The sequence below is a fragment of the Antedon mediterranea genome, chromosome 6, assembly GCF_964355755.1.
Source record: "Antedon mediterranea chromosome 6, ecAntMedi1.1, whole genome shotgun sequence".
Taxonomy (NCBI): domain Eukaryota; kingdom Metazoa; phylum Echinodermata; class Crinoidea; order Comatulida; family Antedonidae; genus Antedon; species Antedon mediterranea.
In genome coordinates, this window is record NC_092675.1 from 30,386,725 (window position 1) to 30,402,578 (window position 15,854).

Below are 15,854 nucleotides of genomic sequence, written 5' to 3' on the forward strand. Positions count from 1 at the left end.
ACAAGAATTTAGCTTCATTCAGTAAACTTTGCCAGTGAAGGCCATGATATATTTCATACAATGTTAATCCATATATTTATCAATAAATCACTATTTGTTATCCTAACGTTTATGTTTCTTAATGACATCAGTATAATTTCTAAATCATTAACTGTACTGTAGGGTACAAATGTTGCTTGCCAGTTATACAATATGTTTATATGGCGATAATTGCAATTATCATCCGTTTAGACAGCTTTTATACTGTTTAAAAACACGTCCATATTGTCAGATTCCATCTATATCATTACCAATTACCATTTTTACGTCTTTTATATTTATTTTATTTTATCTTATTTATAGAGGGTGCCCCTAAACAGCGGGGCCCTCTCTTGATGAGTGTGACAGTGGTAGTATGAATACTAGTACACCGGGGTAACACTACAGTCGTCTCGAAAGATGTACTAGGTTCTTTAAAGTGATGTGTAAACTGGACCTACGGTTTATAGTCCAAAGGTAATAAATAGAAACAAGCTCTCCTCTACTAATGATAAAACCAAGTAGACTCCTCATCAATACTAAGGTTGCACATTTTGAAGTAGGTTCTTTTTCGTATCAACAGAGGCATTTAATTTTATTTTTTTAGTAATGTGTTTTGTTATGGGTCCCTACGAGACAAGTTTTTAACTTCTAGAAGGGATCCATGATAATAATGACTACCAATTACTGCTTTATCTATGTTCACTTTAATATCTTTTTTCTATTTTGTATATATTCATTCATTATTATCTAAATAAATATTATCTGAATCTGAATCTGAATCTGAATGAACCTGGTAATAAGAGTTAATCAACAGTGATCCTTCCCTGTTAATAATAAAACCTCTCCTTCATCAATACAGCAGCACAATAAGCTACATTTAGGCATGCAGTATGCCACACAGACAAAAGCAATCACATATTCAAACAACCAATCCTGTGCCTCTAAAATGTTTAAGTACTTCATGTCATTTATGAACCTGGTATTAATCGGTGCTAATAACAGAGACTCTACCAGGCTAATAATAATACCATCCTTTTTATCAATATATAAATTGCTTATTTTAAGTAAGTACTTTATATTAAACCAAACTGGTAGTAAATAGAGTAACCAGACACTCTTCCTCCGCCAGATGGACATTAAAAGTACTTTTTATCAATGTACTCATTATGCTAGACTACAGCTAATAAGGATTCCTCTGGGATGTAATATGATAGGAAGTTTAAAATGTGAACGCTGTGAAGGATCCAGTTACACTTTATCCATGCATATCTAATAACATGAATCGAAACATCTTACAAATGAACTATACTCTTAAATCCTCTTATATTCTAGTTAAAGTAAACTGTATTCTATACAATATAGCCGCTTTCCGACCCAACAAAGTAGTAGGGGTTGGCCAGAGTACTAAAACATACTTCTTGTGTTTATTTTGTATTTATGATGTACCGAATGTACCTGTGACCATAACATAATGATACAAAGTTAGATTGTGGTTTTTGATCCTAGAGTTGAGGAGTGGCAGGCAAGAATTGATGTTAAGATTTAGTGGATACAGATTAGGGGAACATAACTCATTATGGTGTTAAATGCAACAGCTTATTTCAATGAAAACACAGCTCCACACCAAAATACAGTCGCCTGTTTTGCTACTTTATGAAATTTATTCATATAAAATTGAAAATAAAAAATACAAAATATATAATATAGTATAGAAACATGAATGAAACTGTATTATTACAAATAATAAATCATTTACTCAGAATAAAATGTAAATATTTTATAGTGACTATTCAGTAGAATCTTCTTGAGCTCTGTCTACACTATCAAACTAGTTTGACAATAACAGTGTGATGTGCCCAAATATGGTATTGCTCTGATATGACATCATCATGTCCATATATGGGTACATCACATTTTTTTGTCACATAAAGTTTGATAGTGTAGACAGGGCTAAATATCTTCTTGTTGTTCAGCAAAATGTGAGATACTTAACCTCAAAAATATAAAAATTTAAATTTCCTTTCTCCCACTTTTCTTGCACTGATTAAATAAATTAAATTTGTACATCATAGTCCCCATCATTTTAAGATTGTTAGTGATTTTCCCCAAATTAGAATGTATAAATATACATATGAAAAACCGTGTATTTATCATAAGAATTTAAACTTGATACCTTTATATTGCATAACAGTTGTCACAGAGCACAACAATGCCATATAGAAAACAATAATTAAAAATGAAAACAAATTGCTGACCGTTAGCGTGTTGATGGTCAAATTGACCAGTCCAGTTAGAAGATTACCAAGCAAGAAGAAGAGGAGTTGATGAGCATTGACTCCATGTAAAAGATTACTTTGATTTGCCGGGTGTTTCAGATGCAAGAACATATCTAAAGCCATAAGAATATAGAAAACAATAATTTATATAAAATAAAGATAAATTGTTTATATAATTAATTAATTAAGTTCAAAGGCAGTTAACTAAGAAAATGGCAATGCTGTGGGTATCAGTGGCTGGATCTTAATGGAGAAAATAAGCAAAAAGCCAAAATTGCAGAGCTTTTTAGAGAGGGAGGTATCAATTTGCGACGACTGCAACCAAAATGTCATGTTTGTACATTGTGCACATGCAGGAATACTATTGTGTGTGTCCTCACTCCCCACCTCTCACTCTGACACAGGTTTGATGGATTCTAGGTCCAGGCAACGACCGATGACATCGATTGATCTGCCCTACGTTGGTCATTGGTCGAAACCTCCCAACATCTTGAGACATCAAAGTGTCTTCACTAATGCGTATAATTAACTCTTATTTTCGCTTTGATTTTGTAACTCAAATTTCAATCATTTTTACTCTAACAGTGACTGAGGTCGAGATTTTTTAGATAGAAACACAGTCATATCTTTCAGGTGGAGATCTGATTATTTTAAGTGGCAGTTGGTTACCTGTATCTGATTTGGTTGCAGTATCTTGTTGCCATGCAAGCACAATATCTACTAAAAGGAACGTTGCCAGTGAAAATACACCTTGAGCAAGCTGTAACAAAAAGAAAACAATATTTAGTCAACTTAAGAATAATAAGAAATGTTTGATAGAAAGAGCTAAATCTGATTTTGGACTTTATGTATTCTGGGACAAGATGGAACTTTGGAAACTGTAGCATGAAATATTACCAACTGCAAAAGTATAATATATAGTGTAATATACAGTGTAATATGCTTGTGTCTAGACAGGCTGTGGTATTTTTTAATGTTCATTTAATACACAAATTTGTGTGCATATATTTACTTACAATCCAGACAATGTAGGATGCATTTCCTAAACGTCTAGAAACCTCTCCAGTATAAGATGGCAGTTGATTCAAGATACACCAGAAGAGAATGGTAAAACCCCAGAGACATCCAAGTAAACGAACACTGCCAGAGAATGACCAGCTGTAAGGTACAATTCAGAAGATTGTCAAATGATTAGTAGTTGATATTGTATTATAAAAGAGTACAACAATACAGCAAAGAAATGTATTTTATATCTTAGGTTATTACATTTGTTTGAATTTATTATGTAAGCCTACTCAATGATAGATAATATGCAGTAAACTGATAGAGGGATGGGGCAGACTATTTAGGCTATTATAAAGATTCTCCAATAACTGTATACAGTTGAACACAAGTACATCACAATACAAATACAGTTTGGAGAATTGCCAAAGTATCTTGGGAATATTTGGTAATACAACATCACATATGTTTCACATGTATCTAGTAGTATACATGATACAGGCGCCACATGTGATATAAATGATATGCTGTACTACCAAATATTTTCTATGATACTTTGGAAATAGATAGTGTGTGGAGATACAGCACTGGGAATCTGGAGGCATAATAATTATTTAAAAGAAAGTGACCTGCTGATTTGAAGTTAAACATTAGGATTAGTACACATGGCCACCCTGCAAACAACTGTGTATATCATGTTAGACACATTATTACCATTATCATGTGTTTTTATAAATGTACCTTTTCCTAAAAAGTAAACGTCCAATAGATACACCTCCTAAGTAGATTGAAGTAAATCCTATGCATGAGAATATTCCTTCCCGATTGGCTGATATCCAACCAATCCTGCTCCCTGTACCATCAGGTCCATTTAAAATATACTCTTGAAGTCCGCAATTGGTCAATAAATGTTGATATGTAAAAGTTACCAATAGCAACAGCATTCCACTAAAGCTGATGGGTATAATTACAAACAACAGACTTGATATAATCTACAAAAACAAAGTTAAAAGTGTGACATTCAAATAATAGTTTTCAAATGGTTATCTAAACACTACATATTAAATTACTGTAAGAGAACAAAAATAATGTAATACATGAATACTATACACAGCATCACAATAGAATTAGATATGTTGACACGTTAATATGTCAACATCAGGACAGTTCAGCTCAGTTTACACTATCAAGCTTTATGCGACAAAAAATGTGATGTGTTCATGTATGGACATGATGACATATCACTACCATATTTGTGTATATCACTACGATATTTGTGTACAGTATATCTCTACTATATTTGGATATATTACTACCATATTTGGGCATATCACCCTTTTTTTTTCAAACTAGTTTGAGTGTAGACAGTGCTTTAGTGTGACAGTTATGTGTTGGCATACTACTAACACTACATCACTGTTGTATATCTTCAGGTTTTAACTGAAATCTGTAAATAAGCAAAATTGTAAAAACTACAAATATAAAATTTGACTTACCCTAACAAAAAATAATGAAAGAAAGAAGTTCCAATGGACACCATACTCAGATACATGTTGATGATAATCAGCCAGTCTCACGGACAATAATCGCATCAACCCTAGTAACAGAAGAGGCAAGCTTGTCATCATGTTGCTTTGAACTTTAGATAATTTGCTAACCAACCTACAAGAAAAAAGTTATTCTTAAGTTTGATGAAAAAACATTTTAATTTTGACTCTTGAAGGAGAACAAAGAAAATCACATCACTCATAAAACAGATGGAAGTAAAAACATTTAACTCCTTGTTATAACTATTTGAATAATATTATTATTCCACTATAGGATTTATATTCCACTCTCTACTTTCTTACATTACAACTATAGGATTTATATTTCTTGTATTTAAAATACAGTATAATCTTACCCAGAAGGCAATTGCTTAGTTCTAGCTTCTGAAGACACCAAGCCATTAATGAATATAAACATGCCGACACCACCATCCATAAGACTAACGCCAAATGTTTCTGTTTTAGCGAAACGCCTTGGAAATATGTGAAAATCAACGGCCAGTATCGAGATAGTTGTTGAGAAAAGAACGCAGAGTCGTAAAGACGATACAAATGGCAGTTTGGCAGACGACACACTTGATTCTAAATATGAATGCACTGATGGTTTTAAATCTCCTGGGGAAATAAAATAATGAATGCAGTTATTCTAATTCACATAATGTGATGCAACAAAGAGGATGTACTGTTGACTGTTTTCCACAAAATTAAAGGAAATCAAAAAGTTGGTTAATTTGCATATTTTTATTATTCGAAAAAATGCTCGACCAATCAGAGATCAGGATTTTTTGTATTTGTGGGAATAGATTCACCTAGTTGAAAACAAGTTTAAAGGGTCTTTCACACCTGTTCCGGTATGATTCCGGTAAATCAAATGTTGATGTTTCGTTTTACAACACTTCACTCGGTTATGCACCATTTGATATGCGTGTAATGGCGTGAAAACGAAACATTGACGTTCAATTTGATTTGCCAGCACCGGAAAGGGTGTGAAACACTCTTAACAGCTGTATTTTCCACAGTACCAAAGTTTGAAACAAAAAAGTTGCTGAATTAAAAATCTTCAACTGTAGTAGAGTAACTACAAAATAGAAATGCAAATTTGGATTACTATTATTTTTTAAGGCTGGATATGTTTGTGACAGCTTGACCCACTTACCAGGTTGAATTAGGTGCAAGGTGATTGCAGCCACTAACAACAAGACCAATACATGTTGTATATGATCACTGCCATAGGTACAACACGTAACCATTGGTAAGATCATAGTAAGAAAATCTATAACAAATCTGTAAACAAGAAAAATATATTTTATTTTTTTTCATTTAGGCAGATTGAGGTGGCTCTCTCCCCTATAATAAAAAGAGGAAATATAGTGTCTAAGGCAGGTATAATATTTGGGATCTACTCCTGATAAAGCTCTGTCTACAGGGGAGGGTTGTGTGCCCAAATATATGGTGCTAGTGATATGCCCAAATATGTAGTAGTGATATGACATAATATTTTATTGTCACATAAAGTTGGATAGTGTAGACAAAGCTTTAGATACACATCATCACAAATCCTGTACCATTATAATTTTGAAATTCAATTAATATTATATTACCTCCAATCCAACAGTAACAGTTGCACACAAAGCACACTATTTTATTATTATGTATTCAAGTTAGTCACCAACTTACACTAAATATGGAGTACTGTAGCACTACAACACAAGTTACATGGATAATAAGACCAAATCATACATACACAAAACATGAGTGTTTTTTGGTTGGAGGTTTTGTCACAATGAGCCATGGTTGCAACTGTGACCTCAGAAATACAACCAATGTACCAACAAGTGTCAGAGAAGCAACTTCTACTGCACTTGTACCAATTAGGTTACTGTAAAATAATTCCTTTTCTTCTTTATCTGCCATTTTTCTGTAATTAGAGTAAACAAACATAATATAGATGTCTTTATCATCATTCCGATACATTAAACATAATATATATTTTTATCATCATTCGATACATTAAACATAATATATATTTATCATCATTCCGATACATTATAAACTGGATAAGCTGCCTGAAGTGTATGTGTTATGCGCGATTTGAACGATTTGCGCAATTTAAAATTGCGCAAAAGAATTCCTTGCGCAATTTGAATTGAAACATCTGTTTCAAATTGCGCAAGCAACGTATTAAATTGCGCAAGTAATCAAATCTGCAAATTGCGCAAGGTTTTTTTCGACAGATTGTGAAATCATGCACACCCATATTTTTATAGTAATTTCTAAGAATGATTCAAAATTAAAGATAATATCGCATTTCCTTATTTTTTGTAGTAGTGAAAATATTGTTATTGTTAGCATACCGTCGAAGACCCGACAAAGGACCACAAAGGTGGTGTTCCCGGCGGGCACATGCACGGCGGGCGGCTAATACTACTCTAGCCTACTACTGGCTATGTTTTGATAGCAAGTCTAAACGTTGGTGGCGGTAGACTATGTTGTGTATTACTACATTAATTTTGTTTATTTTTACATTTATTTTGATTTATTTTAAGTTACAATGAGTGATAATATTATTTAATTGTGTATGCCATTTATGTTGTGTATTATACACATGTTATCTTCGCATTTATTATGTTTCATTTTGAGTTATTAGTTTCGAATAAATTATTATTATTGTTAACCGATCGTCGACGTTAGCACACATTCTGGTAGAATTCTGCTGCGCAATTTGACAATTTTTGCAGCGCAATTTGAAATTGCGCAAGGATTTTCTTGCGCAATTTTATATTGCGCAAGTTGATTGCGCAATTTAATATTGCGCAAGAAAATCCGTGCGCAATTTGAAATTGCGCAAGAATTCTTTGCGCAATTTGAAATTGCGCAAGGAATTTTTTGCGCAATTTCAAATTGCGCAAATCGTTCAAATCGCGCATAACATATGTATATAGTTTGAAGACTATCATGCATGATGTGGTTTTTTAAGGTAAAATTAACAATTAATAATCTGGATTATTGGCTAACTAATGTCTACTATTTTGAGGTCCTCTAAAAAAAAGGTTGAATGAGGCTATCGTCACAATTGATCGTGCATGTATTGTAAATATTTCCTAATAGTATACTATAGCCTATAGGCCTAGCGGTCTTCCTTTCTTAATACCATGGTTACCAAGTCCTAACTATTCTACTACTAGCCGGCCCTTCTTAGGCCTATCTCCTTCCTAGCTACACCTGGTCCTGGGTGGGCCTAGCTAGGCTAGGTCTTAGTCTAGGGTTAGCCTAGAGTAGTAGTAGTAGGGGGCTCCAGTCAAGTCGCCCCATCGCAAAGTCGCCCCATCGCAAAGTCGCCCCATACCAAAGTCGCCCAATACATAGTCGCCCCATCGCAAAGTCGCCCCGGCACAGTCGCCCCATCGCAAAGTCGCCCGATCACAAAGTAGTACTTATTAGTTATTAGAGGCCTACTAGGCCTATAGGCCCTGGGCCTAGCTAGGCTAGGCTAGGGTTTAGGCCCTACTAGCTAGCTAGGCCTAGGCCTAGGCCCTAGTAGGCCCTAGCCTAGCTAGCCCTAGTTAGTAGGCCTGCATACTACTAGCTACTAACTAGGCCTAGAGGCTAGCCTAGGCAGGGCCTAGCCTATGCCCTTAGAGTAAAAAGTGCATAAGAAAGGTTATGAATATGACTATTAGTATTAGATAGGCCTACCTAGCCTAGGTGGCAGATGTACAGACGATCGGGTCCAGCCGGCCAGCAGCAGCGGCAGAAGTAGTCACCCAGAAAGAAGGTCTAGAAGCAAAGATTATATAGCGCCGCTACGTGGCGATACAATCTTTGCTGTATGCTGCTAGAAGCATGATGGAGGACACAATCACAAACACACACACAGAAGTTTGACGACCGTCGGTCGCGCGTCGTAAAAAACGAAAAGAGGGCGACAAACACAGACATATTTGTCGTATTCGATTGGGAACTTTCGTTGTCAACGTAAAGATTTCGTTGAGTACTTTTTGCATTCGAATTGTAAATTTGTGCTCAACAGAAAAGTCATTCGAATAGAAAACGTTGACAACGAAAGCTCAACGCTCAAAATACTCCGTTAAAGAAGTACTCAACGGAAAAACTGTACTCAACGGTGGAAGTCTAAATTGAATACGACAATTAATACAGGTAAAGTTTACGCCGTGGCTAAAGATACGGTACCGTATTCTAACTTTTGTTTACTAAAGGTACGGTAAAATGGCATTACGTCATAATCAGCCAATGGAGTGCTGGTACGTGTGTGACGTCATCGTATAAGGACTTTTTTTCATATCGCGTCTGTTGTATAATAATAATAATAATAATAATAAGCTTTATTTAATCACGGATACTTAACTCAACTAAAAGTTGTTTTTCAGTAAGACCGTGCTCAAAGGAAAACACCAACAAAAATAAATGTAAAAAGCAAATATCAAATCAAGTAATAAAACAATTACAGAAGCAAAAAAACAAAAGCAGATAATAAAACAATTACAATAAAATAAAACAAGGATACACTTACTAACTATAAAATTAAATAATACACTACATTTAAATAAAGCTACATGAAATTAGCAGTTAACAGTTTCTTAAAAAGAGAGACAGAGTTCACATTTTTAATATCTTCATGTAGCTCATTCCAAACCTTGGCACCTCTATATGATAAGCTACGTTTTTTGTAGTTTGTGTTTGGTTTTGGTACAATTAAATTTGGCTTAGTTCTAATATCATAGTAATTGTTTTTGATATTGAACTTATTTAATAAATATGGAGGTGCAAGGTTATTCATAATCTTAAACATAACAATAGCTTCATTTATATATAATCTTTCATCTAAGTTCATCCAATTTAGACTTTGTAGAGCTTGAGTACTAGAGTCGGTTTGAGATTTGTTTGTAATAACTTTTGCTGCGCGATTTTGAAGAACTTGTAGTGTTTTACTTTGAGTTATATTTGAACGTCCCCAAACAACATGGCAATACTCAAGATGAGGAGCCATAAGTGATTTGTATAGTTTGCATTGAATTTCTTTTGGAAATATATTATTAGTCTTTTTTAAGTAGTACAAGCTCTGCAAAACCTTAGATTTAACATTATCGATTTGTGAGCACCAAGAAAGATTATTATCTAATATCACACCAAGGTGTTTACATTTATTTACACGAGAGATTGGTTCTCCATCTATGTTAATGTTGACTTGTAAGTCAGATAGTTTACTTAACCTCTGACTCGTTCCAATTAACATAAATTCAGTTTTTTTAACATTTAGGCTAAGTTTGTTGCATATGAGCCATCTTTTAAGACACAATAAGTCAGAATTTATTGTTTCAGTAAGGTTATTAATATTATTGGAAGTGTAGTATATGGCAGTGTCATCAGCATACATAGAAACAGAGCATTTATTTACAGCATTAGGCAAGTCATTAACATAAAGGAGAAACATTAATGGTCCAAGGATGGACCCCTGAGGAATTCCACATATACTGTGACTTTCATCAGAAGAATCACCATTTACATTGGTTATATGTACACGATTTTGCAGGTAGTTTTCAAACCACTGAATAACATTTGAATGAAAATTGAAAGATCTTAGTTTATTGATAAGAATACTGTGATTTACTGTATCAAAAGCCTTTTTCAAGTCTATCATTACTAACCCAATATAATTTCCTTTGTCAATGGCTTCTAGCCAGGTCTCTGTGATATTAAGCAATGCAGTCGTAGTTGAGTAGCCTGGTCTAAACCCAGACTGATTTTCATATAGCATTTTGTTTAGATTTAGGAAATCATAAACTTGTTCAAATACAACTTTTTCAAGAACTTTAGATAATATTGGGAGAATTGAAATTGGCCTATAATTATTACATTCATTTTTATTTCCACCTTTATGAAGAGGGCAGATCTTGGCCCTTTTCCATTGTTTTGGAAAAGTTAAATTTTTTAAAGATAAATTAATTATATATGTTATTGGGTAAACAATTTCGTCAATAGCGATTTTTAGAAGATTAGCTGGTATTTCATCAGTTCCAGTTGCTTTTTTTGATGAAAGTGAGTTAAGAATTTTATGTATGTCTTGTTTATTAACATATTTAAAAGTTAATTTGTCGTTAGTATTATTTAAATCATTAGTAAAGTTAGAAAGTTGATTAGTAGATTGAATACTTTGAGCTAATGTTGGACCCACATTGGCAAAATATTTATTTAATACATTTGCAATATCTTTAGAATTAGTTACTTCATCATTTTCTTCATCATTTGTGGTTTTAATACTTGTTATATTCATGCTTTTAGTTTTGCCAGGAATAATTAATTTAATATTTTCCCATATCTTTTTCTGATCTTTAGTATTGAGTTGTTCAGAAAAATAGTTCTTCTTACTTTTTCGAAGTTCATAATTTACTTGATTTCTTAATTTTCTATATTCAGGCCAAAGCTGAAGCCTATTTTTCTTATTTATTCGTCTTTTTAATGCATCTCTTTTTCTGATGAGAAGTATTACATTTTTAGTTAGCCATGGACTGTTTTTTTGGCGAACTCTTTTACGTTTAATGGGTGCATTTTTATTTGCAATATTAAGAAAGGTTTTTTGAAAGAAATCAACAGCATCATCAACATCAGTATAATTCTTAATTTCAGCCCAATTTGTATTAAGTAAGTCAGTTTTAAATTTATTTTCATCAAAATGTTTATAGTTCCTATTTGTTTTAAATCTATGGTTACTTTTCTCTTTGTATGCTTTTCCAAATTTGATGTAGATAGCGGAGTGGTCACTAAGACCAGTATGAAGTACACCACTGTTAGTTATTTTTTCTGGCGATGAAACATAAATATGATCAATTAAAGTACTAGAGTGATCTGTAATTCGCGTAGCTTCAGAAATTAATTGTGTTAAGTGATAGTTATTTGTTAATTCTTTTAATTTTAAAGTATAGTAAGATGGAGTTGATGATAGAAGGTCACAGTTTATGTCCCCAATTAAAATAATTTCATTATCAGTATTATCTCTTTCAATTTGTTTAAGAATTTTTTTCAAATTCATCAAATGTATCAGTACATGAATTAGGTGGGCGATACCATGCAATAATTAAAATAGGTTTTCTCTTCGGTTTAGTTAATTTGATAACAATTGCTTCAAGATTAGGACTCATTAAATTTTCTAAAATTTCATAATTAAAAGAACAGTTTTGACTTATATATACTGCTACACCCCCTCCTTCTCGGTTTCTATCCTTTCTAACAACATTAAAACCATTAATCTTAATTTCATTGTCGCTTATAGTATTATCAAGACGTGTTTCATTTAAAGCTACAATGTCAACATTGTTATTTTCCATTAAGTATTTGATTTCATCAAATTTTCCAGGGAGGGTAACGATGTTTAAACCTAAAATATTAAGCCCTTTTCCATTAAATACATTACCAATATCTGTAAGCAAATTATCCTTAACAGAGTCAATTTCATTTTCTGAGTTGATTGTAGAAGAGTTCGTATCGTTTGTATTATCTGTGGCATTCTCTTCATCGCCTACTTTTCAGTTTCTGTTGAATTTCATATCACAGTATTTTGATTTGTGTCCTGGTGTGTTACAGTCCCAGCAGACAATAGAATGGCCATGTCGACAAACTCTTCCATTGTGTCCAGTTTCCCCACAGAAGTGGCATCGTCGGGATTTTGCTCCTTGATGAACATAAGAACTATCAGTGACTCTACGTGTTGGCAGTATTTCAATTTGCTTGTTGATGCTTTTTAGAAGAGCAGCAGTGCCTAGTTGGTTTAGATGGAGACCGTGTTGTGTAAATTTTCTTGTGTCATACTTACTTCCCATGATAAAAGCATTTGAGTTGTCAATATATTTTCCTTCAAACGTTGATTTCAGAACTTTGTTTACCTCATAGACTCTGTTGTCAAAGATATATCTATCGAAACGAGGACAGAGAATTCCTATCGGCGGCGCCAGGCTGCGTGGATGTGTGTGCGCTGCAGATGAGAGTTTTATTTTTATTCCAAATGGCCTATTTAGGCCTATATTTTTTAGTAAACTTTGTTTACAATGCAGTGGTGGCGCCAGCGGGGGGGCTACGGGGGCGCTAGCCCCCTCGTCGGGGAGCCTAGCCCCCCCGTCGGGGAACACGGGTACTTTTTGTCGGGGAATATATATACAGTAAAAAACGTTCGCGTTCACTTCATATAGCTTCAGCGTCTAGAAAACCACGACGTTTCATTGACCGTAAGAGTACGTCAGAGGGCTATTATGCACTTTTATGCATTCATTATTGCCAGAGATCTAACTACTAAACAATAGCTAGTACGCACTTGTTTGGCGGTATCCCTTTGTACGAATCGTTCACCGTTGGGTCGAGACGCGTGATATCATGTTCCATCCAGGGACCAAAATGTGTAATGTAGTTATTTTCCAGGCGAAGTTTACCGACGGTTACCGAAGGGAACACGGGTACTTTTTGTCGGGGAATATAATATACAGTAAAAAACGTTCGCGTTCACTTGGTAGCTTCAGCGCCTAGAAAACCGCGACGTCTGATTGACCGTGAGAGTACGTCAGAGTGCTATTATGCAATTTATATGCATTCATTATTGCCAGCGATCTAACTTGCTACTAAACATTAGCTAGGTACGCACTTGTCTGGCGGTATCCCTTTGTACGAATCGTTCAACGTTGGGTCGAGACGGGTGATATCAAGTTCCATCCAGGGTATGTGTAATGTAGTTATTTTCCAGGCGAAGTTTACCGACGGTTCGGGTACTTTTTGTCGGGGAATATAATTCGTTCGCGTTCACTTCGTAGCTTCAGCGCCTAGAAAACCTCGACGTTTCATTGACCGTGAGAGTACGTCAGAGTGATATTATGCACTTTATATGCATTCATTATTGCCAGCGATCTAACTTACTACTAAACAATAGCTATAGGTACGCACTTGTCTGGCGGTATCCCTTTGTACGAATCGTTCAACGTTGGGTCGTGATATCATGTTCCATCCAGGGACCAAAATGTGTACTGTAGTTATTTTCCAGGCGAAGTTTACCGACGGTTACGTCGTGTACTGTGTCGACGTACGCTACACTACAGCAAAAACGAATTATGTTAATTGTTCGTATGTTCACCAATTTTTTAATTTACAAGTAACCTTCTGTACCGTGGGGCACCTAAAATAAATATTTCATCCATTACTAAACAAAAAAACATGCCATTTTCGCTTAGCCAACATCTTATTATAGCTAAGTTATTAAATTTTCAATGTCCTGTATTATGTCATGAATTTCTCACCACTCGGAAGTTCAGATGGTACGCAGGCATACTCTTGGAATAAACTTATTTCCCCGACTGAAAAGGTCTACGCTTGCGTTTTTTAAGCCTCTGGGCCTGATGTTTCCAAAGTATAAAATGCAATTTTTTGAAGACCTGCAGCTCTAGTTTTAAACATTTTCTTAGCTCAGCCCCAACAATAAAGCTGGTCATATTTCGAAGTACAAGAAGTGCATTTTCCGGGACCTAACATCTCTATTTTTCAAACAGTTCTTAGCTCAGTCACAACCATGATAGGGACTTATATATTTTGTTTCATGTTTTGAAGTATAATAAGTCCAATTTCCAGGACCTCCAACTCTATTTTTCTAAATTTTCTTTGAACTTTTATTTTTGAAATTGAAAAATATGGATTGAAACAGTCATCGCGCACCGTTTTTTTGCACGCAGTATTTTATTTATGCATTATAAAAAATGGAAAAAAATGGCTACCCTAAATCTGATTAAAATGACCTCAAATGACGCTAGAAAGCGTTGCTTGCGGGGGCTTCGCCCCCTGGACCCCCACCGGGGGCCCTTGGCGGCCCCCTGGCCTCCAGCCTTGTGATGCTCGCATAGCCCCCTCGTCGGGGAATGTAGCCCCCGCGTCGGGAAGATCCTGGCGCCACCCCTGTTACAATGGTGACCATAAACAACAAGCAAATGCGGACAATAAAAGGGCCCTCAAATACTATGATTTAGACAGTAGCCCCAGGGCTGACGAGTCACAGAAATCAGCGCACACATGCAGCTGGCCCCAGCCTGGCATCGCTTTCCCTACACAAACAAACTCATATAATGAGGTTATAGTACGTAGTAAATAGGCCTAGGCCTCTTTTGAAACGGTTTTCTGTATTCTAGAATTTCATTTCATTTCATTTCATTTATTTATTTGACCAACAAAACATAATATACAATGTACAAAGATGAATTGGTCAGGGACTGCTAAAGTAATACGATTACTGTAACTACAAGAGTCATCAGCAGTCCCATGATCTTAACTAAAATAAATATATAATTTTATAAACAAATAAAGTATAAAGCTGTGAGTAAACAGAAAAAAAAAGAACAGATATGATAAACAAAAAAATTTGAATAAAATATGCAAAAAAAAAAAATTAAAGATAATTATCAAGAAGTAAAGAGTCAATAGATGATAAAAGATGAGGAAAAGATTCAGTAACAGCTAATTGGCGTAATGAGGAAGGTAACTGAGACCAAAGTTTAGGGAAGCGGTTTATAGGAGAATTACGAAGGGCCAAAATCAACATGTTTTGGCTTTTCAATAATAATAACAGACGTAGGCTACATTTAGTTTTTGTCACACACGACGGCGATAATATCGATAAATGAAGCATAAAGAAAATGCGGTTGATCACTGTTTTCGCGATATGAAAAAAATCCACAAAGTCCTTATACGTTGACGTCACACACGTACCAGCACCCCATTGGCTGGTTATGACGTAATGCAATTTTACCGTACCTTTAGTAAACAGAAGTTAGAATACGGTACCGTATCTTTAGCCACGGCGTAAAGCTTATTACTGTTTTAGAAGACCGATGTAATATAAGTAAACAACGATTATTATTGTTTTTATTATATTTATTATTTAATAGCACTACAAAGCACAAACATTAGATATGAATATTATGCTTAATTATTCTCTATTATACATTATACAAATTCGATGTATTAA

At 34.6% G+C, this 15,854-nt stretch overlaps 1 protein-coding gene across 1 annotated transcript; it reads right to left on the bottom strand.

The window, feature by feature from the left end:
- Positions 1-1,649: 1,649 nt before the first annotated feature.
- LOC140051329 (phosphatidylinositol-glycan biosynthesis class W protein-like) lies at positions 1,650-8,686 on the bottom strand. The gene is made up of 9 exons (XM_072096511.1): positions 8,543-8,686; positions 6,591-6,764; positions 6,003-6,130; positions 5,203-5,461; positions 4,796-4,961; positions 4,041-4,291; positions 3,314-3,455; positions 2,967-3,057; positions 1,650-2,410 (listed from the first exon to the last, which is right to left on the bottom strand). The coding sequence occupies exons 2-9, from the start codon at positions 6,758-6,760 to the stop codon at positions 2,172-2,174; spliced, it is 1,446 nt and encodes a 481-aa protein (XP_071952612.1). The 5' UTR covers positions 6,761-6,764; positions 8,543-8,686; the 3' UTR covers positions 1,650-2,171.
- Positions 8,687-15,854: the final 7,168 nt, after the last annotated feature.

What these genes read in the sequence shown, in the direction of transcription:
- LOC140051329 (XM_072096511.1), bottom strand. Translation starts at nt 6,760, where the DNA reads ATGGCAGATAAAGAAGAAAAGGAATTATTTTACAGTAACCTAATTGGT. An exon ending in CTTGCACCTAATTCAACCTG is followed by an intron (nt 5,462 to 6,002) that starts GTAAGTGGGTCA and finishes TTATTTCCCCAG; the next exon opens with GAGATTTAAAACCATCAGTG. An exon ending in CATCCTACATTGTCTGGATT is followed by an intron (nt 3,058 to 3,313) that starts GTAAGTAAATAT and finishes TTTTTGTTACAG; the next exon opens with CTTGCTCAAGGTGTATTTTC.